The 24731-nt window shown below is 37.5% G+C and overlaps 1 protein-coding gene across 6 annotated transcripts; it reads right to left on the bottom strand.

Annotated features, from left to right (window-relative positions):
- Positions 1-9804: 9804 nt before the first annotated feature.
- CLEC7A (C-type lectin domain containing 7A) lies at positions 9805-22838 on the bottom strand. 6 transcript variants are annotated; one of them, XM_027593712.1, is made up of 6 exons: positions 22655-22838; positions 20837-20935; positions 19562-19699; positions 18302-18453; positions 16420-16538; positions 9805-10780 (listed from the first exon to the last, which is right to left on the bottom strand). In XM_027593712.1, the coding sequence occupies exons 1-6, from the start codon at positions 22755-22757 to the stop codon at positions 10645-10647; spliced, it is 747 nt and encodes a 248-aa protein (XP_027449513.1). In that variant the 5' UTR covers positions 22758-22838; the 3' UTR covers positions 9805-10644. The 6 variants fall into 6 exon arrangements, with proteins under 6 accessions (XP_027449513.1, XP_027449517.1, XP_027449515.1 ...); XM_027593716.1 differs by lacking the exon at positions 16420-16538; XM_027593714.1 differs by lacking the exon at positions 19562-19699.
- Between the last annotated feature and the right edge of the window lie 1893 nt (positions 22839-24731).

The raw sequence follows: 24731 nt of genomic DNA, 5'->3' as shown, positions 1-24731 counted from the left end.
GCCATTTCCCTCCCCTGCCCCTCAGCATAAACAACAACCACCTGCAGAAACCATTGTGGTGCCTAATTTGCACACACACACACCCCTAACCCCTAACATCCCACCCCACCCACACTGCTTCAGAAGATCTGCCCTTTCTAGTTATGCTCACCTCAGTCTTAGCACTGCAGGTGCCCTCCCCTAGAAGACCAGCACAAGCCTGGCCAACACCCAGTCTCCTGCCCCCACACACTTTGCGGGACCTTGGGCCAGCTTTGGTAGTGACAGTGGTAGCAGTGAGTCCCACAGAAGACCAATTGTTAACACTGTGTGCCCTGCCCATGCATTCTTTACAGATCTGCCCTAGTCAAGGGAGTAGTGGTGGCCGGTCTCACTTTGCAAGCAGACCAGTATGCACCCTGTGAAAACTGTGGACCCTGCTCTGGCTAGTGTGAGAGGCAGTGGCATGTTTGCTCCAATACAGTCTTGGGCAGAACCAATTCAAACTGGAGCCACAACGCTGGCAGTGTGCAAGCAGCCCCAACAGGGGCCAGCATCAATCCAAAGTGACACCTGCCCTGGAATAAGAGGAGATAAACACATACACCAATCAGAGGGCTGCCCCAGCCATGGGCTGGGGGCAGACAGTGGGTTTGATTGTAGGCCCCGCTCACCAGTGAAACTACTCAGGGAAAGTGCCTCGCAATTTGCTGCTACTGCATCTCTAACAAATATCTAGTCTGACTCAATTCAAGCCCAAGGTGGTCCCAAACGGGTCCACTAATACCACAGGGACCAAACACTGCCCACAACAGGGAAAGAGAGCTAGATGACTGGACTGAAGGAAAAGCAGTCAAGACTCAAAAGCAAGGCCCACACAACACACATAGGAGACACCTCTGAAACACCAGGCCATACTTTCAAGAGCAGGAGATGTAGCTGACTTCCCTAACACACTGAAACAGACACAGAGAGTTAGACAAAATGAGGAGACAGAGGAATATGTTCCAAATGAAAGAATAAGACAAAACCACAACTAGAAACCTAAGCAAAATAGATATAAGTAATATGCCTTAGAGAATTTAAAGTAATGATCATAACTTTACTCATAGGACCTGAGAAAAGAGTGGAGGACATCAGTGAGACATTTAACAAAGAGTTAAAAAAGGAACAGAGATGAAGAACACAATAAATGAAATTAAAAGTACACTAGAGGGAATAAATAGCAGGCTAGAGGAGCAGAAAAACAAATTAGCAACCTGGAAGACTGAATAATGGAAAGTAATAAAGCTGAGCAGATGAGAGAGAAAAAAATATATACAAAATGAGAATAGACTTAAGGAACTCAGCAACTCCACCAAGTGTAATAACATTCACATTATAGGGAGCCCAGAAGAAGAAGAAGAGAGAAAAGGGGACAGAAAATTTATTTGAAGACATAATAGCTGAAAACTTCCTAAACCTGTGGAAGGAAATAGATATCCAGATCCAGGAGACAGAGAGAAACTCCAACAAAATCAACCCAAGGAGGTCCAAGATACATAGTAATTAAAGTGGTAAAAAGTAGTGGAAAAGAGAATTTTAAGAGCAGAAAAAGAAAAGAAGACACTTACCTAAAAGGGAAACCCCATGAGACTATCAGTGGAATTTTCATCAGAAACTTTGCAGGCCAGAAGAGAGTGGCATGATATATTCAAAGTGCTGAAAGGGGAAAAAAATTCTGCAGCCAATAATCTTCTATCCAACAAGGCTATTATTCAGAATAGGAGAGGGACACCTGGATGGCTCAGTTGGTTAAGTGTCTGCCCTCAGTTCAGGTCATGATCCCAGGGCTCTGGGATCAAGTCCTGCATAGAGCTCCTTGCTCAGCAGGAAGCCTGCTTCTCCTCCGCCTGCCACCCCCCCTGCTTGTGATTGCTCTCTCAGTCTCTCTGACAAATAAATAAATAAAATCCTTACAAAAAAAAAGGGGGGGAATAGAAGAAGAGATAGAGTTTCCCAGACAAGCAAAAGCTAAAGGAGTTCATGACTACTAAACCAGCCCTACAGGAAATGTTGAAGTGGACTCTTTGAGTGGAAAGGAAAGACCATAAGTAAGAGCAAGAAAAGTAGGAACCACAGAGGCAGCAAAAATAAGTATATCTGTAAAAGGTAGTCAAGAACTCACAAAAGTGAGTCATACCATGCATCTTTTCTGATCAAAATGCAATGAAGCTAGAAATCAACCACAAGAAAAAAAAATATGGAAAACCCACAAATACATGGAGGTTAAATAACATGCTACTAAATAATGAATGGGTCAACCTAGAAAAAAGAAATAAAAAATTACATGGAGAGAAACAAAATGAAAACACAGCAGTCCAAAATTTTGGGGATGCAGCAAAAGTGGTTTGAAGAGGGAAGTTTATAGCAATACAGGCCTACCACAAGAAAAAGAATAACCTCAAATAAAGAACCTAACATAAACTTATACCTAAAGGAGCTAGAGGAAGAAGAACAAGCAAAAGCCCAAACCAGTAGAAAGAAGGAAATAATAAAGATTAGAGCAGAAATAAATGATACAGAAATTAAAACAAAATGAAACAAAACAACAACACGACAAAAACCCCAATAGAATGGATCAAATGAAACCAGGAGCTCGTTCTTTGAAAAATCAACAAAATTGATAAACCTCTAGCCAGACTCACAAAAAAACAAAAAAAAAAAAAAAGGAAAGAGAGGTCTAAAATAAACAAAATCAGGGGCACCTGGGTGGCTCAGTCGTTAAGTGTCTGCCTTCAGCTCAGGTCATGTTCCTAGGGTCCTGGGATCGAGCCTCGCATCGGGTTCCCTTCTCGGCGGGAGTTCTGCTTCTCCCTCTCCCTCTCCCCCTGCTTATGTTCCCTCTCTCGCTGTGTCTCTCTGTCAAATAAATAACAATTAAAAAAAAAATCTTTAAAAAAATAAAATAAAATAAAATAAACAAAATCAGAAATGAAAGAGGAGAAATAACAACCAACACCACAGAAATAGAAAGGATTATAAGAGAACATTATGATAAATTATATGCCAACAAATTTGACAACTTAGAAGAAATGGATAAATTCCTAGGAACATACAACCTTCCAAAAATGAAACAGTAAGAAATAGAAAATTTGAACTGACCAATTACTAGCAATAAAATTGAATCAGTAATTAAAAAAAAAAAACACCCAACAAACAAAAGTTCAGGACCACATGGCTTCACAGGTGAATTCTACTGAACATTTAAAGAATAGCTGATACCTATTTTTCTCAAACTTTTCCTAAAAATAGAAGAGGAAGGAAAACTCCCAAGTTCATTTTATGAGTCCAACATTACCCTGATACCAAAACCAGATAAAGACACCACTACAAAAGAGAACTATAGGTCAATATCTCTGATGAACATAGATACAAGAATCCACAACAAAATATTAGCAAACCAAATCCAACAATACATTAGGAAAAAAAAAAAAAAGTCATTCACTATGGGGGCGCCAGGGTGGCTCAGTTGTTAAGCATCTGCCTTCGGCTCAGGTCATGGTCCCAGGGTCCTGGGATCGAGCCCCGCATCGGGCTCCCTGCTCCGCGGGAAGCCTGCTTCTCCCTCCTCCACTCCCCCTGCTTGTGTTCCCTCCCTCGCTGTGTCTCTCTCTGTCAAATAAATAAATAAATAAAATATTTTAAAAAAAAAAAGTCATTCACCATGATAAAATGGGATTTATTCCTGGGATGCAAAGGTGGTTCAATATTTGCAAATTAATCAGCATGATACATCACATTAATAAGAGAAAGAATAAAAAGCATATGGTTATTTTGTTTTTTTTTTTAAAGATTTTATTTTATTTATTTAAGAGAGAGAGCAAGTGAGCGAGAGAGAGAGCACGAGAGCAGGGTAAAGGTCAGAGAGAGATGCAGACTCCCCGCTGAGCGGGAAGCACGATGCGGGACTCGATCCCAGGACGCTGGGATCATGACCTGAGCGGAAGTCAGACGCTTAACCGACTGAGCCACCCAGGCGCCCAAGCATATGGTTATTTTGATAGATGTATAAAAAATATTTGTCAAAGTACAGCATCCATTCATGATAAAAACCCTCAGCAAGGGCACCTGGGTGTCTCAGTCAGTTAAGCTTAGTTTTCAGCTTAAGTCATGATCTCATGGGTCATGGGATTGAGCCCTGCATCTGGCTCCATGCTCAGTGGGGAGTCTGCTTGAAAGATTCCCTCTCTCCACTATCTCTCTCTCTCCCTCTCTCTCTCTCAAAATGAATAAATAAATCTTAAAAAAAAAAACCTCAACAAAATAGGATTAGAAGAAACATACCTCAACATAAAAAAGGCCTTATATGAAAATCCCATAGTGAACATCGTACTCAGTGGTGAAACACAGAACTTTTCTCCTAAAGTCAGAAACAAGACAAGGATGTTCACTTTTATCACTTTTATTCAACATAGTATTGGAAGTTCTAGCCACAGCAATCAAACAGAAAAAAATAAAAGGCATCCAAATTGGTGAGGAAGAAGTAAAACTCACTATTTAGAGATGACATGATATTATATACAGAAAACCCTAAAGACTCCACCAACAAACTACTAGAACTGATAAATGAATTCAATAGTTGCGGGATACAAAATCAACATACAGAGATCTGTTGCATTTCTATACATTAAATGAAGTGGCAGAAAGATAAATATTAAAAAAACACTTCCATTTACAACTGCACCAAAAATAATAAAACACCTAGGAATAAACCTAATCAAAGAGGTGAAAGACCTGTGCTCTGAAAGCTATAAAACACTGATGAAAACAATTGAAGACAACAAAAATAAATGGAAAAACATTCCATGCTCATGCATTGGAAGAATAAATATTGTTAAAATGTCTATACTTCCTAAAGCAACCTACAGATTTAATACAGTCCCTATCAAAATGCCAACAGCATTTTTCGCAGAACTAGAACAAACAATCCTAAAATTTGTATGGAACCACAAAAGACACCAAATAGCCAATGCAATCTTGAAAAAGAACAACAAAACTGTAGGTATCAAAATCCCAGACTTCAAGTTATACTATAAAGCTGTGATCAAAACAGTATGGTACTGACACAAAAAGACATGGATCAATAGATTAGAATAGAAAGTCCAGAAATGAACTGATAATTATATGGTCAATTAATCTCTGACAAAGGAGACAAGAATACACAATGGGAAAAAGTCTCTTCAACAAACGGTGTTGGGAAAACTGGACAGCAACAAGCAAAAGAATGAAACTAGACCACTTTCTTACACCATACACAAAAATAAACTAAAAATGGATTAAGGACCTAAATGTGAAACCTGAAACTATAAAAATCCTAGAAGAGATCATAGGCAGTAATTTCTCTGACATTGGCCATAACAACATCTTTCTAAATATGTCTCTTGAGAAAGGGGAAACAAAAACAAAAATAAACTACTGGGACTATATCAAAATAACAGGCTTCTGCACTGAAAAGGAAACAACCAATAAAAGTAAGAGATAACCTACTGAACGGGAGAAGATATTTGCAAATGACATATCCAACAAAAGGTTAGTATCCAAAAAATAGAAAGAAATTATACAACTCAACAACAAAAAAACCAAAAATTCCAATTAAAAATTGGGCAGAAGACATGAACAGACATTTCTCCAAAGAAGACATTCAGATGGCCAACAGACACATTAAAAGATGCCCAATAACACTCATCACCAGGGAAATGGAAATCAAAACCACAGTGAGATAACACTGCACACCTGTCAGAATGGTTAAAATCAAAAACTCAAGAAACAACAAGTTTTGGCAAGGATGTGGAGAAAAAGTAACCTTCTTACACTGTTGGTGGGAATGCAATCGGTGCAGCCACTCTGGAAGACAGTATGGAGGTTCCTCAAAAAATTAAAAAATAGAACTACCATATGATCCAGTAATTGCACTACTAGGTATTTACCTAAAGAATACAAAACACTAATTCAAAGGGATACATGCACCCCTATGTTTATTGCAGCTTTATTTATAATAGCCAAACTATGAAAGCAGCCCAAGTGCCCACTGATAGGGGAATGGATAAAGAAGAGGTGGTGTGTGTGTGTGTGTGTGTGTGTGTGTGTGTGTGTGTGTGTGTATAATATATATATATATAATATATAATATAGGAATATTACTCAGCCATTAAAAAAGAATGAAATCTTACTAGTTGCAACGACATGGATAGAGCTAGACAGTGTAATGCTAAGTGAAATAAACCAATCAGAGAAAGACAAATACCATATGATTTCGTTCATATGTGGAATTTAAGGGAAAAAGTAATGAACAAAGGAAAAAAGAGACAAACCAGAAACAGACTCTTAACTACAGAGAACAAACAGTTACCAGAGGGAAGGTGGGTGGGGGGATGGGTGATAGGTGATGGGGATTAAGAGTACACTTATCTGATGAGCACTGAGTAATGTATGGACATGTACCTGAAACTAATGTAACAGGGTATGTCAACTACACTGAATTTTTTTAAAACGTAGTCTTCCTGTTGTCAACTCAATGATCTTTCTTCTTACATTATAGGAACTCAATTTAACATTTTATAACACTTTCGGTAGACCATGATCATGAACAGTTACACAATTAATTGTAAGTCAGGAATTTTAGAATTATTGCTAACTACATGTGACTTTATATGTGACTCCAGGAAACCAGGTAATAATTTTTACCTAAATTTCCTAAGCTCAGAAGGAAATGAAAAAACCATTTTAGATGTCCAAAAATCTTTCTTGAATTAATAAAATATAACTGTATTATTTTACCAATATTTTTCTATGTTTTGGTTATTAGCTTAGCTAAATCAAGCATACAAAATATAAAGAAATGGAGAAGATGCTTGGGTGGGGACAGGCAGGCCCTATGAGGGGTTAAGAAACACATACTGTAGATTTATTATGTGTCTCAAACTATGTATTGTTCATCAGGTTATTCTAAATAAAACAAACCTAAAGAGACCTTTCTCTTGCAGCATGCCTTGTAAAAAGTAGTAAATAAAAAATTATTTGGTTATTTGCATTGGAGTGATGTATTAGAAAAGTTTACAGGAGATAAGGCGGTAAAAAAACTTGAAGGAAGAGGTAAGTGAAACACATTGAAGAAAGGAGCAGGAAGATCAGTAATAGAAATTGCAACAGCTGGGGCCTGAAAGAATACATAGAAGGTGCTAATGATTATGAGTCTCATGAAAAGCAATTAAAACTATTCTCCAAACTTCATTGATTCAAGTAGATTCTTGATACTTTTCACTAAACAACCTATATTAACATTTTTCCTACTTGTCCTTAAATACTTATTTTTTCAACAATGACAAAAATATTTTTTGAACACCTGCTTCATTTCAGGTGCTATTCTCAGATTTTAGGATGCATCAGTGTAAAACAAAACTCTCTGTCCTTTAGAGCCTATATTTTATGGAGGAAGGCAGATAACATAAAAGAAAGTAAGTAAATAATACAGTATATTAGACTATAATAAGACTTATGAAAATATATGGAAGGTAAGGGAGATTAAGAATATACAAAAAGGAGGAGTACCTGGGTGGCTCGGTCAGCTGGGTGACTGACTCTTGATTTAGGCTCGGGTCATGATCTCAGGGTTGTAAGATTGAGCCCTGCATCGGGCTCCACACTCAGTGGGAAGTCTGCTTGAGATTCTCTGTCTCCCTCTGCCCCCACCCCCTCTCTCTCTCTAAAATAAATAAATAAATAAATCTTTTTTTTTTTTTTTAATTTTTTATTTATTTATTTGAGAGAGAGAGAGAGAGCACATGAGAGGGGGGAGGGTTAGAGGGAGAAGCAGACTCCCCGCCAAGCAGGGAGCCCGATGCGGGACTCGATCCAGGGACTCCAGGATCATGACCTGAGCCGAAGGCAGTCACTTAACCGACTGAGCCACCCAGGCGCCCAATAAATAAATCTTTAAAAAGAAAAAAGAATATACAAAAAGGCGGGTTGGTAATTTTAAATATGGCAGTCAGAGTCAGCCTCGTTAAGAAAATGATGTATGTGCAGAGATTTTTATAAGAAGTGCAAGAGTAGGTCCTGCAATATGTAGGGTAAGAATCATCCAGGTAAAGAGAACAGAAAGCTCAAATGCCCTGAGGTGGAAGCATGCCAGTTATTATGAAACAAGAGAGAAATCAGTGTCCTAAATGGAATGAGTGAAGAGGAGAAAAGTAGATTAGGTCAAAGGAGTAAAGTGGCCCACCGACAATTGAAAAGGTCTTTTCTTTTTCATTTCAATTTATTTATATTTAGTTTTACTCTGAGGTACATGGGAAGTCTAAGGGATTTTGAGTAGAGGGCTGACATGATTTGTTTTAAATTTAAAAGCTCACTCCGCATGTTTGAAAAAGGAGCTTAGAAGGACAAAGGCGGACACAGGGAGATTACTTTGAAAATTACCACAATAACTCAGGCCAGAGAAGATGGTGGTCCTCCAGTAGGTAAGTGTTTCCTCTAGCATGATCATTACTCATCTTGAATTTACCCTTTAGATAGAAGTTCAGGGGCGCTCGGTTGAGTGGCTGCCTTCGGCTCAGGTCATTGTCCCCGGGTCCTGGGATCGAGCCCCTCCTCGGGCTCCCTGCTTGGCTGGAAGCCTGCTTCTCCCTCTCCCACTCCCCCTGCTTATGTTCCCTCTCTCGCTGTCTCTCTCTCTCATTCTGTCAATTAAATAAATAAATAAAAAATCTTAAAAAAAGAAAAGTTCAGCTAGTAGCTATTTTCCCTTTTCTGTCTCTTAGAAAAATGGATGTTTCCTGTTCATTCCCACATACATGCCCATGTAAACTGTGGTATAAACATGTATTAACAAGTCAGGTGTAGTATGCTTGGACCATCTAGAGCATCTTACTTTGTATCATCATTTTGTTATAGTCACACTTTTATCTTTAAACATAAATATTTAAACAATAAATATTGTTGTCTGCTCTAAGTACATTCTGCATCCAGAATTATTTTTGATTTTATGACTTCTCAAATCATCCACTCCATCCTCAGGACCCAGGAGGAATTGATCAAACCAAAAACAAAATTAAAAGACATGGTACTCTTCAAAATCTCACCTTGTGCCTTAATTTAACTCTCAAATTATCTTTGCCCTTTTCACATGTCTTTTCATATAGTGACAATTCAAATTTGTATATTAAAAGGCATTAAGAAACTTCACCAAAAATTTCTATATCTTCTTCTTTTCAATTTTTAAATACTTAAGATCCCGAATTTATTCTTCAACATAAAACTACTACTATACTACCTCTTCCTAAGAGCCAAGTTCATCATCATTTTCTTATGGAGAGAGGGCATATTGTGATAATGTTTACTACACACAGCATTTGGAGGCCAAAGGTTCTTTGATTATCATTTTTTTATTACAGAGAAATTCACATAACATAAAATTAACCATTTTAAAGTGAAAAATCCAGTGAACTTGTTGCAGTTTCTGTTCACATGGTAATAACAATGGAAATAAAAACACGACCAAGGGGAAAATTTAAGAGAAAATAAGAAAGAGACAGATCATCATATAAGGAAACACGTTCCAATAATACCTTTTAATTGTAATTATTGAAAAATTGCTAAAAACTGCAAATGGTAATCATAAAAAATAGACATGTTTTGCCTTTCAGAATGTTAATACCTCAGTGATAAGATTTTTTTTTTTTAAGATTTTATTTATTTAGAGAAAGAGCACGCATGAGCAGGGTGAGGGGCAGAGGGAGAGGGAGAGGGAGAGAGAGAATCTCAAGCAGACTCCACACTGACCATGGAGCCTGACACGGGGTTCAGTCTCAGGATCCCGAGATCACCACCCCAGCCGAAATCAAGAGTTGGATGTTCAACCAACTGAGCCACCCAGGCCCCTGGATTATTTTTTTTTCTATATTCATTACCAGATCTTTTTTGATTGATAATATTTACAATGGACAACACTTTCTTATAAGAGCAGTTACCATACTATTTCACATTATACAAGATCCTATTACTCAGAGATGTGGCAGACATATTCTCTGGGCTATTTAACTGAGGGGAAAAAAGAGATGGAGTTGCTGCTTTTTCATGATGTTTTTTGATCATAACCATATTGATGAACAAAATAATAAAATAGCTCTGATTGTAGTGAAGATTTTTTTTTCCCTCATTTTGCTATTCAAAAATACATTTTGCCTTCCACCTGTGTCTGATACACTATTAGACATGGAGGAACATATCATGGAAACACATCGTGTGTACTCCAGGGGCATTTTTTAAGGACAAAAAGCAACTCTAGTAGACCCAGAAATAAAGATCTTCTTGAAACACCAAAGATTTATGGCCAGTTCCATGTTAATATTAGGTCAGTCAGTGGTGGAATGAAGATTTAAGTTCAGCTGACTTGACTCCATTTCTAGGGCTCTATTAACTAGAACCTAATACTGGTCTGCCATTTAAGTTGGTAAGTTCAGAATCATAGCTTCTCCATTCTCATCTAAGATTAAAGTTGGCTGAGCTCTCTTGATATTTTCAGCAGTTATTTAGACCTCAAATATCTCTCTTTTCTGTTTTGTTTTCTGCCCTTCTTATTATTTTACATACTTCTGTCTGCTCTTCCACACTGACACCCCCCCATCATTTTACTGACAACTTCTTCTCACAAATACTGTATGAGGGCACACTACAAAGTTGATCGTAAATTATTGACAGGTGAATCCACACACAACTGTGAGATGAGTTTTCTTGGGTTTCTGTGCTTCTGATTTGAAACCTGTTAAAATAAATGAGGCAATTAAAACAAATGTAAGAAATACTGTCTACTATCTACAGAATGCTGAAATAAATTAGCGAGGATATGGGTAAGGATATTGGTGAAAAGAGTTCCTAAGTGGTTATGTTACTGGGAAAGGAAACTTGAATTTAGATTGCATTAGTTCTCAAATGGTAACAGAAGAGCATTCATTATTAAGGCATAAAAACGACTCAAAAATTTTTTAAGAAAAATACTATTAGTCACATAAAACTAAATAAAGCTCCTGACAAGAAAAATCATATAGTATTCTATAGACAGTTCTTTATTTATCTTTCAACCTCTTACCTAGAAGTATATTTATCAAATAAAACAACAGACTAGTGAAACCAAGCAGAAGAGTTATTATTGAGAAGTATCTAGAACTAAATGAAGAATCATAGGTGTACCTGGGTGGCTCAGTCAGTTAAGCATCTGCCTTCAGCACAGGTCATGATCCCAGCGTCCTGGGATTGAGTCCCACATCAGGCTCCCTGTTCAGTGGGGAGTCTGCTTCTCCCTCTACCCCTCCCCCCTGCTTGTGATCTCTCTCTCTCATGCTCTCTTTCTCTCAAATAATAAATAAAATCTTAAAAAAATAAATGAAGAATCATAGATATCAAGGCCATTTAAAGGCGGGGAAAATAGCATTATATATTTTAATGCATTCTGAAGACAGAATTATATTACAATACAGTGATAGACAATTATGATAATTATCATGGGTAAGTGGGAGTACCACTCTGTTCTATTGCTCTTCAGTCTCCTGAAGGAGCAGTGTTAATTAGTCGAGCTTAAAAGGTAACACTGGCGGGCGCCTGGGTGGTTCAGTTGGTTAAGCGACTGCCTTCAGCTCAGGTCATGATCCTGGAGTCCCGGGATCGAGTCCCACATCAGGCTCCCTGCTCAGCGGGGAGTCTGCTTCTCCTTCTGACCCTCTTCCCTCTCGTGCTCTCTATCTCAAATAAAAGGTAACACTGGAGCACCTGGGTGGCTCAGTCGTTAAGCGTCTGCCTTCCGCTCAGGTCATGATCCCAGGGTCCTGGAATCGAGCCCCACGTCGGGCTCGCTGCTCAGCAGGGAGCCTGCTTCTCCCTTTCCTCTCTGCTTGTGCTCTCTTTCACTATCTCTGTCTGTCTCTCTCAAATAAATAAATAAAATCTTTAAAAAAATAAGTAAAAGGCAACACTGAGCTTCACTGTAAAAGCTGTGAACTGATGCTCTTCATCCTGTGTATCCAGCTCTTCTTGGCCCTGGGGCTGGAGGATTGAGACAATTCTTTTGTAGAAATGACTAGGCTAAAAGCATGAAACAACTTTGATTCAGGCCTCCGGGAGAATTCTGACTGGTGTTCCCCAAAAGTTTTCCTTGGCGTCCAAGAGTTTTTTTGGGTATGGACAGAGCTACGTTAAATTACTGCCACCCAGGAAACCAAGGCATAGTAACAATATCAAAGTGATAATTTGGGCCCATTCTTGTGATTTTTAGAATCCACTAGTCATATGTTTAAATAGCAAAAGAAAACTCAAGACGAACACGTGCTATAAAAACAGTAGGACATATATTTTGTCAAGATTGTTAACAAATTCACTGTGCTTAGGCCGGTGGGAGTGAAATAGTTAAGTGGTGTTAAAATCAAAATGTGATCATACTCAGCAGTTTGTATTATTTACACCCAAATAATGCCTACCAGAAGCGAATTAAAAGCCACTCTGTAAATTTCAAATTAATTCTCCAAACATTTAAGATATAATGTTGAGCACACTATCAAAAATAATCAGGCATGGGGCACCTGGGTGGCTCAGAAGTTAAGCGTCTGCCTTTGGATCAGGTCATGATCCCAGGGTCCTGGGATCGAGCCCCGCATCGGGCTCCCTGCTCAGCGGGGAATCTGCTTCTCCCTCTCCCACTCCCCCTGCTTGTGTTCCCTCTCTCGCTGTGTCTCTCTGTCAAATAAATAAATAAAATCTTAAAAAAAAATCAGGCATAAAAATCAAATAATCCAATTAAAAAATGGGAAGAAGACATGAACAGATATTTCTCCAAAGAAGACATTCAGATGGCCAACAGACACATGAAAAGATGCTCAATAACACTCATTATCAGGAAAATGCAAATCAAAACCACAGTGAGATATCACCTCACACCTGTCAGAATGGCCAAAATCAAAAACTTAGGAAACAAGTGTTGAAGATGTGGAGAAAAAGGAACCTTCTTACACTGTTGGTAGGAATGCAACTGGTGCAGCCACTGTGGAAAATGGTATGGAGTTCCTCAAAAAAATTAAAATTAGAATTACCCTCGGATCCAGGAATCACACTACTGGGTATTTACTTAAAGAATATGAAAGCACTAATTCAAAGGGATACATGCACCTCTATGTTTACAGCAGTTTTACTTACAGTAGCCAAATTATGGAAGCAGCCTAAGTGGCCAACGATAGATGAATGGATAAAGAAGAGGGGCTATATATATATAAATATATATATATAAAATACACACACACAATGGAATATTATTCAGCCATAAAAAAGAATGAAATCTTGCCATTTGAAATGACATGGATAGAGCTAGAGAGTATAATGCTAAGTGAAATAGGCCAGTCAGAGAAAGACAAATACCATATGATTTCACTCATATGTGAAATTTAAGGGGAAAAAAAACAAATGAACAAAGGAAAAAAGAGACAAACCAAAAACAGACTCTTAATTATAGAACACAAACAGGTTACTAGAGAGAATGTGGGTTGTGAAATGGGTGAAATAGGTGATGGGGATTAAAGAGTATACTTTATCATGGGGAGCATTGAGTAATGCATAGAATTAATGAATCACAATATTGAACACCTAAATAACACTATATGTTAATTATACTGGAAGTAAAATTTTAAAAGTTAATAACAAAATAATCAGACATATAAGAAAAATCAACATGAATGAAAAATAGGAGAAAAACATAATAGAAACAGACATACATGAGTATAAGACGTTGGAATTATCAAATACAAATGTTAAAGCAACTACATTCTAGGAGTTAAAAGATAAATTTGAAAAGGTTGGAAGAAAGCTAGGAATTATAAATAGTGACAGAGTAGATTTGACAAAGAACCAAGTTGAAGTTATAGAACTGAAAAATTCACTAAACAAAATTAAAAACTTTTAACACCAGATTAACCACAGATGAGAAAAAAATTGAGAAATGAAAGATATATGAGAAGTAAATATATAAAGAAAAAGGGATGAAGGATTAAGCAAACAAGACATACAGAATGTTGTAAATGGGTCTATAATGTATATAACTGGAATCCCAGAAGAAGGGAAGAAAGATAGGGTGGAAGCAACATTTGAAGCAAGTTGGCTGAGAATTTTCCAAAGCTGAAAAAAGGCACCAGGTTTAAAACATATATTACCTTCAAAGAGCTGACCTTTCAAAAACAATAATAAAAAATAGGAAAACATTATAACAGTATCTTTGAGCGGCTGAGAGAAACAAACTACACATTTCCAATTTTATAATCAAAGAAAATATTTTTTTAGAAAAGTTGAAATAAAAACAGTTTTAGACACAGAGAACTAAACTCTAAAATTTCTACTCTAAAGGGAATAGTAGAGAGCGTTCTTCAGGTTTAAGGAAAACAGTTGAAATGGAAGGTAGGAGACAGAAATAAATAGGAAGCAATGCAAACCATAAATACGTGGAAATATCCAGATGAACTGTGTATAAATCTATACATCTACTGTTTTCTAGGGCTATATTTTTTACTGAATCTGAGATGCCATCAATTGTTGAGAGACCATTTATTTAACTAATACTGTGAAATAAATTCATCCAAGATGGGAATTTAAAAGAAAACCCTGCAGAACAAAGGATTATTCTGGTGTAGGAGTAAATGAAAACAAACTACAACCAGAAAAGAGTTAACAGTGAGAAGTGCCTGTCTCAATCTTGCCACCAAGTGGAAGATGGGAGAAAAAAATTACATCCCCTGAGAAGTTGAACCACAAGCTCATACTTACACAGATCTTCTAATTGAATCCATAATACCAGTGTATTTAAATAACAAAACAAAACAAAACAAAACAAAAAAACAAGCAGAGTGTTCAAGTAATCTCAGGTTTGTGGTGCCTCTCTTTGACTGGCAGAAGCAAACACTAAGCCTTCTTGACAGGGCTCAACTTGAGTTCAGACCTACAGTGATTATAAAAGCCTGCAGTTGTAAGACAGGTGCCATTTGTAGAGATTTAAAATGTGGGGAAAGATGTGAGAACATTAAAGTATACAAAAATAATAGCATATAAATTGGGGAGGGAATACACAGAGTAAAGAAATATTCTAATATATTTTTATATTGCCCAGGAAGAACATAATAAAACAATTAATATTAGACTTTGATGAGTGAAGAATGTGTGTTGTAATCTTTAGAGCAACTATGAAAAAATTAGTAAGAGTAAATTCTAAATTAATATAAGAAAAAATGGAGTCATAAAATTATTTAAACAGTTCAGAAAGAGGAAAGACAGAAAAGAAGAAGTACTTTGAATGGGCTGTGCACCTGTACAGTATAAAAATTCTAAATCTATATGTGCCTAATAATACGTCATCAGCACATCAAAATAGTTACAGAATTTTAAGTAGAATCGCAGTAGAAGATTTTAATATACTTCGGAAACTTTGCCTTTTCCTGTCTCACTTTGTGAGCTGAGACATCTCAGTGTAGCTCATCTTCTTTCTACCTGACCCCTGGGTTTCACACCATTAGCTCCCCTCGTTCCCAGCCCTTCATACTTGAAGGGAATTTATAGCCCCAGGCTTTCCTGGGTCACCAGCTTGCAGATGGCAGATTGTGGGCCTTAGCTTCCATACTCATGGGAGCCAATTCCTCATAATAAATCTCCATGTAGCAATTATTCCTCATTGTGTGTGGATCAGTCAGAGTTCTTCAGAACCAATAGGAGATCTATATAGATCTTCTTCTCTGAAGAACCCTAGCTGATCCACATACAATAAGGGAGAATTTATGATGAAAATGGAAATATGTTTAAAAGAACTTTATAAAGTGTGAAATGTGGTTACTTTCAAAATTAATAATAGCATGTGTCACATATTTACTAGGTACAGAACACTATGCTAAATGATTTGACTTTTATCTCCTTTATCTTAAAATCCTAACAGACAGGTATTATTTTTATTCTCATTTACAGATGAGGAAAGAGGGAGGGGTTCAGGTAGGTCAAGCAGCTTAACCAATTTCACACAGTGAGTGAGCCAATCATTGTCTCAACCTGAGAAGTGACTCCAAAGCCCATGCTCTTCACCACAGTTTTATACTAACAGTGATGGGTCCTAACTGGACTACTTCAAACAGGTGCCAGATGCCCTCCTTGTAAGAAAGCTGAGGAACATTTGTGTCGACAGCACTAGATGACCACTCAACGTATTGTGACTGTAAAATTCTCCTCTACCCTCTTTTCTTTTTTTCCTGATTCATTCTTTTTCTCTCTTCATCACCATTTCCCTTTCTCTCATTCTCATAAACGACCCACAAATCAGATTCTTAACTGCTTGACATGCTCTTGTCTTTCTGAGAAAGGGTGTGAAGTTTTGTCTTTCCAGATACTTACAAGTTAGAAGAGAACGTTGAGCCATCCTCCCAGAGCCATGGTCCTTCAGTCTGATGGCGAGAAAGCCCTATCCAGAATGAATTATCAGGTTGAGAAGACATTTGCCTTACTATAAATTCCTGTAGGAAAGCATAAATACAAATACATGTCAAAGAGTCACTGAGAGAATGAGACAGACAGAGATGATAGAGATAAAAAGATGGAGAGAGACTCTGACAGACACTGAGAAAGAGACAACAGATTGAGTCGCCTTGGTGAAGAATGCATGCATACCCTGGCATCAACCTAGAGAGAAGTGTCAATTATTAATGCCACTGAGTGCCTCAAAAAGTATATTTCATTTCTTCAGAGTCATTATTGTTTAATTTTCCAATAAGGAATAGACCCATAATGTCAAAATTATAATGCCTCCATGCAACCCCCCTGACAAGATCCGAGAATGACAGAGCTCCGAGGCAATTTTCATGGACAACAGGCCACTATCTTCTCAAATCAAATATATGAATTTGTCACATTTTTGTCAAGAAATCCTTTGCAGAGTTAGATAAAAATATAAAAATAACATAGTTCCACTGCATGTTCTATGAACAAGTAATTTGAGGTTTAATGATGACACTTGACAAAGGACAGGAACATCGAAAAGCCAGATAGACTTCCAGTGTCATTCCCTTTCTTTGCCACAATCTACTCCCATTCATTTTCATGCGAACTACAACTGTCAGGTATTGCAGGACAGAAACACAAGAGTTGAAAGGAAGTGAAAGTAAATGTAGGAGTTACAGATTGTTTAGATTTATAGTGTAGAGTGTTTCCTGACTATTGATCCCTTCTTATAGCCCAACCGAGTTCTACCTTTCACTCACAGTGCATTATAACTTCCACTTTTCTGTAAAACTTTATATATCCAGGGATCTCTGTCTGAATTCCTATGTCATTGGGTGCCAATACCAGATATTTAACTTTTAGCAGCTGTTGAGTTGTTTCTTTCTTCTTACAAACTATATAAGCATTGAAATAGCAAGGTTACTTTTTAAACCTCTTTGCCTTTCCTGGTATCTTGCAAAGACTAAATGACTTATAAATGTATATTATCATTGCTGCTATTTTCCTTGATAATGACGACAAGGGGGAGAATTTTCTATTTTACTCCACCAAATTTAAGAATTGAAATCCAAATGCACAAAACTGAGTAGTGACCTGATTGTTATTGTCATGCAAACTTGGAGTGTGTTCGAATAGATTTGTTTTAAAATAAAACACACCGGGGCCCCTGGGTGGTGCAGTTAGTTAAGCATCTGACTCTTGGTTTTGGCTCAGGTCTAGATCTCAGGGTCATGAGATCAAGACCTGCATCAGGCTCTACACTCAGTGCAGAGTCTTCTTGAGATTCTCTCTCTCCCTTTGACCCCCTCCCCGCCTCAAGCACATGCACACTCTCTCTAAAAGAAAATAAATAAAATCTTTAAAAAAATAAAGTGAAAATATTTATTTTTGAATTAATTAAAAAACCATATATTTTACCCACTTAATACATGCTGTTATTATAATTATGGAGGATACTAAATGTGACTTTCTCTTAGGGAAAATATATTTTTTTAAGATTTTATTTATTTATTTGTGACAGACAGAAAGAGAGAGTGCTAGAGAGAGCATGAGTGGGGGGAGGGGCAGAGGGAGAGGGATAACTCCTTGCTGAGTAGGGAGCCCGATGTGGGGCTCCATCCCAGGATCCTGGGATCATGACCTGAACCGAAGGCAGACACTTAACCGACTGAGCTACCCAGGTGCCCTCTTTTAGGGAAAATTATCATTACCTGGACTCTACCTCTATTTTTCTGCTCAATATAGACTACAGATAATTATAACTGAAGTCTACACTTACCAGTTCTTCTGCACTGTCTATCTTCAGGAGGTTAGAATGCAGTTGAGAGCACTGTCTTTTACTTCTATTCCAGGAAGCTAATGATGTGCTAAATAGATAACAGTTGTTTTTATGTATGATCCAATTAGGAGGACAAGAGCTGGAAAAAGCTCCTGGAAATAAAAAGTAAATACAATGAGGTTCATAACATACCAATTTGCTCTTTCAGTGCAAGCATCATTCATCCCAAGGATACTTAATAATCAATGAATTGCCAGTAATATATTCCATTTTCAGTTCAAATTATAGGTATACGATTTTTACAGAAGAGACCACATTGAAACCCCCTCATTCATTTAAAACTTAAAAATGAATTAACTATAAACAGTGTTTTAGACAGTCAACCCTCCTTTCCTTCTTGACCTGTCTTCCATTCTTTCACCTTCAGTCTGTTACTCCCTTTCTTCATGATAATTTTTAAAATAAATCAACTCAAAATCAATCTTCAAGATATACAGTAATTTCATGTTAACTTATTTTAGAGTTGTGAGATCCATTTAAGAATGCGACTTTCCAAATGAGAAACGTATAAGAGCAATTATTCACGTTATAGAGTATCTCTACTTTCTATTTTTAGCTATTTGATACAAACAGTGAGGAGGTATGGGTCCAGAGATGGAAAATTGAAGTCAAAACATTGTCATAGTCAATTATGATACAATTAGAAATAAAGGTCAAGTGTGTATAAAATTGTAATGAATTGTATGATTAAATATAACCAGAGTTTTCAGGAACGTATCTATTCTATTAGGTCTATGTCTCTTGTATATGTTTAATTCACATACAATTCTTATTCTAAGCACATTTTCCCTTTTTTCCTTTTCTCTCTCTTTCTTCCTTTCTGACATCCAATTTCCTATTCTATCTCTGTTACTTTAAAATGTCAATTCTTAAGGGGGGGAGAACACATTTCTTTCCTTTGCATCAAATTATACAATCTCCTATAGGTCTAAATATGTAGAGAGTGATAAATTCATCACTAATTTGAAAAAAAATATCCAACTTAGAAATCATTGGCCGAATGCATGGGATATTTATATCACTTTATTACATATATGACAGGGACATACTATACTGAGATAATACTGATGTGTGCTTTCCTTGGATGCACAATCCTTGCATGTAAAAATACTGTCTTTACCAACCCTACTCCAGGCCTTAGCCACAGTAATTAACTTTCCTGTTTCAAGGATTCCATTCATCTTTTAACCCTGCCCTTGCCTGTGGTTATGAGAGCCTTGGTAGGAGCCACATGGTCTTCTAAAGATGATTGTGTGGGTTGACTGTGGTTCTCTTTATTTCTTGATGGGAAGCTGTCATTCTTCAATGGGTTGCTCCCTGAATTGGATCTCCAAATAGCTTCATATACCAACAACAATTACAGTGACAGGAAAAAAAAAAGTCATTCTACTATATTTGAAATTATAAGTCCAAAATCCACATTTTTGTTGGAATACAAAGGGATATATTTTTGATTAATGATAAACAGATAACACATTGCTGATTGAGAGGTAAAAGTAGTTGAAAGATAGATGATAGATAGATAGATAGATAGATGATATATGGTAGAGGATAGATAAATAAATGGAAAGAAAACATTACTTCCATGAAGGTGTAGGAAAAAGGAGAAAAACAAAGCAGATAGAGGAGTGTGAAAGAGAGAACGAGAGGCACATGAAATACCATCAATTGGAGCATGATAGATTTGAAATAGTAATAAATCTTCTATCTTTCTTCTGTTATTTAAAAATGAGAGCTCCTTGGGTCGCCTGGGTGGCTCAGTTGTTAAGCATCTGCGTTCGGCTCAGGTCATGATCCTGGGGTCCTGGGATCGAGTCCCACATCGGGCTCCCTGCTCTGCAGGAGGCCTGCTTCTCCCTTTCCCTCTCCCACTCTCCCTGCTTGTGTTCCCTCCCTCGCTGTGTCTCTCTCTGTCAAATAAATAAATAAAATATTTAAAAAAACAATAAAATAAAACCAGCTATTCAAGGAAGATACTAGAGCAATATAGTTAAGAGTATGTATTTTTTTAGGGGCGCCTGAGTGGCTCAGTCAGTTAAGCCTCTGACTCTTGATTTCAGCTCAGGTTATGATCTCGGAGTCATCAGATGGAGCCCCATGTCCAGCTCAGTGCTGAGTGTGGAGCCTGCTTGGGAATCTCTTTCCCTCTGTCCCCCCCGCACTTGTACTGGCTCTCTCTCCCTCTCTAAAACAAAAAAAGAAAGAAAAAAAAGAGTATGCGTTTTATTCAGTCAGATTGCCTAAATTTCTAATCATGGTCTTACCTCTACCTAGTTTATGGCCCTAGAAAATGAAATGCACCTCTCCCCACCTCTCACTTCTCTTATAAGTAAGATGAATTAGTAGCACTGATTCAATGTGGTTAATATACAGATTCAATTAGATTATGCATGTCAAGCTCTTAAAAGAGTGCCTGGCACGTAGTAAATGCTTATCAAATGTCTGTTGTTGTTGATCTCCCCCACCAGTACTCACCCCTGGTACCCAGGATCACAGCTATCACCAGTATTAGCAAGCATAGGATTCCCAAAGTCACAGCAATGGGACGCCAATGAGGAGATGTAGCAGAAGTTGCTAGGAAGCCAGAGGGAACAGAAATTAAAATGAAGAAATATGACAAATCACAGAGCATTTCAGTTCTACAGTTCATTAAAATCTGGAAAATTCTAAAGTGAACTATTAATCTCTGATATGCAGATAATCTAGTCATCTAGGATTATCTGAATTTTCCCTCACATTTAGCATAAGTCTTTAGGTCCTGGAACTATAATTTCAGCACAGTGCCCTGATATCTGTACACTCCTAATTTCGGGTTCACACTGATGGTCCTGACATTACCAGAGTTTCTGAAATCCCACTCATTTTTATAGAAGACATACTACTGTAGGGGAAATAGCCCTGGTTACTGAGGACAACCTTCTCTTTTCACTTATTTGTTGCATAGCCTTGGGCGAATTACTCCCTCTGTTTATTCATTTCTCTTTGTGAAAAATTGGGGTAATAATACCTCAGAGGATTATTGTGGAAACTAAATGAGCTAACACATAAAAGCACCTAGTCTAGAGGCTACTAGCACATTATACATAACTCACTGTTTGCCAACAAGTACGTAGAAACATACACCTGCCTCCCTACCTCTTGCATCATCTAGTTTTTCTAGTCCTCCTCAACAGGTTGAGAAAGAAAAGGATTTCATAAGTGGTAAAGGGAAAATAATTGTACAACGTGGGTTACCATAAAGCAGAAGAGAGCAAATCCTCATGTCAAAACTTATGAATAATCTTTCTCTTGATAACAGGAAACTCATTTTATGTTAATACCACTGCACCAAGGATATAGTTCTGTCTTTGAGAATAAACATTACAAGCATTTCAGAGAATTGTCAAATAGAACCACAGAGGAAACTACATGACTCATTCTATTAAGGGAGCGAGCATATAATGCCTTTCTCCATATTTTACTCCTTTTCTATTATGTTTAAGACTCATGTTCTGCAAATGGAATCTTTTCATCTAGCACATATATTTTCCTTCACTAGTATACAAAAGACTCCTATTTGGTTAAGAAAACAAAATCCAAATCAATGTCTTACCCCCAAAAAACACATCAGATTCATGATTCCAAAACCTATGACATCTGAAGTTCCTTTGGCCTTTACCACAAAATCACAAATTTGTTTTTTCCCTCACCTATCTTCTCTCTCTAATCTCCAATATCCTGATGTTGTTCATACACATTACTTTAAATTTCCATGACTTCCATTCTATGATTTACTCCTTTCTACCAAACAAGCAAGTCATGCCTATTGAAATTCTTACATCTTTGCATTTCATCACACTTATTTATAGTTCCTTACTGCTGAAGTGTCTATTTCTACAGAACAGAGAAATTGTGTTTTCTTTTTTTCTTTTTAAAGATTTTATTTATTCATGAGAGACAGAAAGAGAGAGAGGCAGAGGGAGAAGCAGGCTCCCTGCTGAGCAAGGAGCCCAATGCGGGACTCGAACCCAGGACCCTGGGATCATGACCTGAGCCAAAGGCAGAAACTTAACCAACTGAGCCACCCAGGCACCTGAGAAATTGTATTTTCTGCCATCTTAATAATTAATTTAAATACTAATAATTAGTTACCAAATGCTTGCAACGAACAAAGATATTTCAAAATATCTTCAGTGACTTCCGAAAATCTTTTAAAAGGTTTTCAGCCTACAAATCATAAGTCTTTCAAATTTTCTCCACATAAGTGTTTTAGTTGATGAGAACAAGAACACTGAAAGCAAAAAGAAAAGATACCTTTCTCTAAGACCACAGGTCTCCCAGTGATGCCTTGAGAGCGGAAGTCTAATTGAGTATAACCATCTTCATCCAAATTTTCTACCTCAGAACGGGAATCCATTGTTCTACTGAGTTCCTAAGTTGCCACAGCATTTGAGAGCTCTTTCCGCTCTTAAGACAACTGCTTGTGGACAAAAGAGGATGTATGAGTCAAATCATGTGGGGTAGGCATTTACTGAGTTTTAACAAGTTGAGCTTAAGTAAGTAGTCCAACCAGATATAGCCAAAGGCAGGAAATGAAAACTATGCTGTAGTAAGTTCCCATTTGTACTTTTAGATCCTATTTCTAAGACCAATGAGTCTTTTTTTTTTTTAAGATTTTATTTATTTATTTGAGAGAGAGAGAATGAGAGATAGAGAGCACGAGAGGGAAGAGGGTCAGAGGGGAAGCAGACTCCCTGCGATGCGGGACTCGATCCTGGGACTCCAGGATCATGACCTGAGCCGAAGGCATTCGCCTAACCAACTGAGCCACCCAGGCGCCCAAGACTGATGAGTCTTAAGAAAATTTTAAGGCAGCACAATAGATAGATCTTTGTGTCAGACCAAATATAAGAAAAATGAAACATGAATTCACACATGCATTCATTTATTCATGTACTTGCTCATTCACTAAACGTTTATCAAATGCCCATCTTTTCAAATGGCAGGAGCTGGGGATATAGGGATAAAAGATATCTGTGAAGCTCACTGCCTATTAGAGGAAACCTACAGACAGGTGTGTGAAGGATGCCATAAGGAGGCACTGTAACGACAAAAAAGAGAAGCAAATTTCTTCAGGATTTGTCAGGGATTGATAATTCAAAGTAGTAATTATTTATTGAACAATTACTCTGAGCTAGGTATTACCCATTGCCCATGTTTTCTCATTCAATCTCAATTTTCCAACAAGTCCATACGGTATATATTTATTTTACTCTTTTAAAGATTTTATTTATTTATTTTTTGAGAGAGAGCATGAGAGATAATAGAGGGAGAGGGAGAAGCAGACTCACCACTGAGCCTGATGTGTGGCTCGATCCCAAGACCCCAAGATCATGACCTGAGCCACCCAGGTGCCCCTTTTTTAATTTTCAAAAATATTGAGTCTACAGGAGATAGCAACCTTCCAAAGTATCTTCCCCATTCATGTTCACAAATTTCCAAAAAATCCTGAAATTTCATCTCTAATTTGAATGCTAACTTGGATCTCCTTCCTCCCTCCCTCCCTCCCCACCTTCTCTACCCTCCTCTATCCGTTAAGCAATTAAACATCAATTAAACATGTACCATAGTCTCAGAAGCCTGAATACAAAGAAGAATGAGACCCAATCCCTATCCTAATTGGCTTCACATTGTATTTGGAGGACAAAAACAAAACAAAACAAAACAGAAAACAAAAACTTAAATTGTTTAAGTACTTCTGGTTTGGGCAGACCAAAAATTACTTAGCTTTGTTCACAGCACCCTTTCCAGTTTTAATTTTAAGCTTATCACAAATGAGGTAATTGACATGGAATTCTTTCTTAGAGGGCTAACAACTTCTTAAATAAGCCAAAGGCCGTCTTTGAAATTTGAAATTTCCCAGTCTCCCCAAGGAAGAGATGAATTTATGTGTCATTTTCTTATTGTTAGATGCTTATAACGGTTTTCCTCACTAATTCTTGAGCTCTTAAGCAGTGGTATACCTAGCATATTTAACACTGAGACTGTTATTTTTGTTTTGTTTTGTTTTTAATTTTTACTTTCCTTTCCTTTACACAACAAAATAGTTTTCAGTAATGATCATGGAATGGAATGAATGAATAATAAGGGTCAGAAAACAAATGTAGGTAGTGAATATTTTTTGTTGAAAGTTGTATATAAAATAGGGGTGCCTGGTGGCTTTTTCAGTTAGGTGGCCAACTCTTGGTTGTGGCTCAGGTCATGATATCTAGGTCATGGGATCAAGCCCCACGTGGCATTCTGCGCTTGCACGAGTCTGCTTGGGGTTCTCTGTCTCTCCCTCTCCCTCTGCCCTTCCCCTAGCTCATGCATGCTCTCTCTCTCAAATAAA

Source organism: Zalophus californianus, chromosome 9 (genome assembly GCF_009762305.2).
Source record: "Zalophus californianus isolate mZalCal1 chromosome 9, mZalCal1.pri.v2, whole genome shotgun sequence".
Classification (NCBI taxonomy): domain Eukaryota; kingdom Metazoa; phylum Chordata; class Mammalia; order Carnivora; family Otariidae; genus Zalophus; species Zalophus californianus.
The sequence above is the reverse complement of the archived record's forward strand: the minus strand, read 5'-3'. Positions and strand labels throughout refer to the sequence as shown.

What these genes read in the sequence shown, in the direction of transcription:
- CLEC7A (XM_027593712.1), bottom strand. Translation starts at nt 22,757, where the DNA reads ATGGATTCCCGTTCTGAGGTAGAAAATTTGGATGAAGATGGTTATACT. An exon ending in ACCTGTGGTCTTAGAGAAAG is followed by an intron (nt 20,936 to 22,654) that starts GTATCTTTTCTT and finishes CTGGCTTCCTAG; the next exon opens with CAACTTCTGCTACATCTCCT. An exon ending in CAAGGCTCTCATAACCACAG is followed by an intron (nt 18,454 to 19,561) that starts GCAAGGGCAGGG and finishes TTTTATTTCCAG; the next exon opens with GAGCTTTTTCCAGCTCTTGT.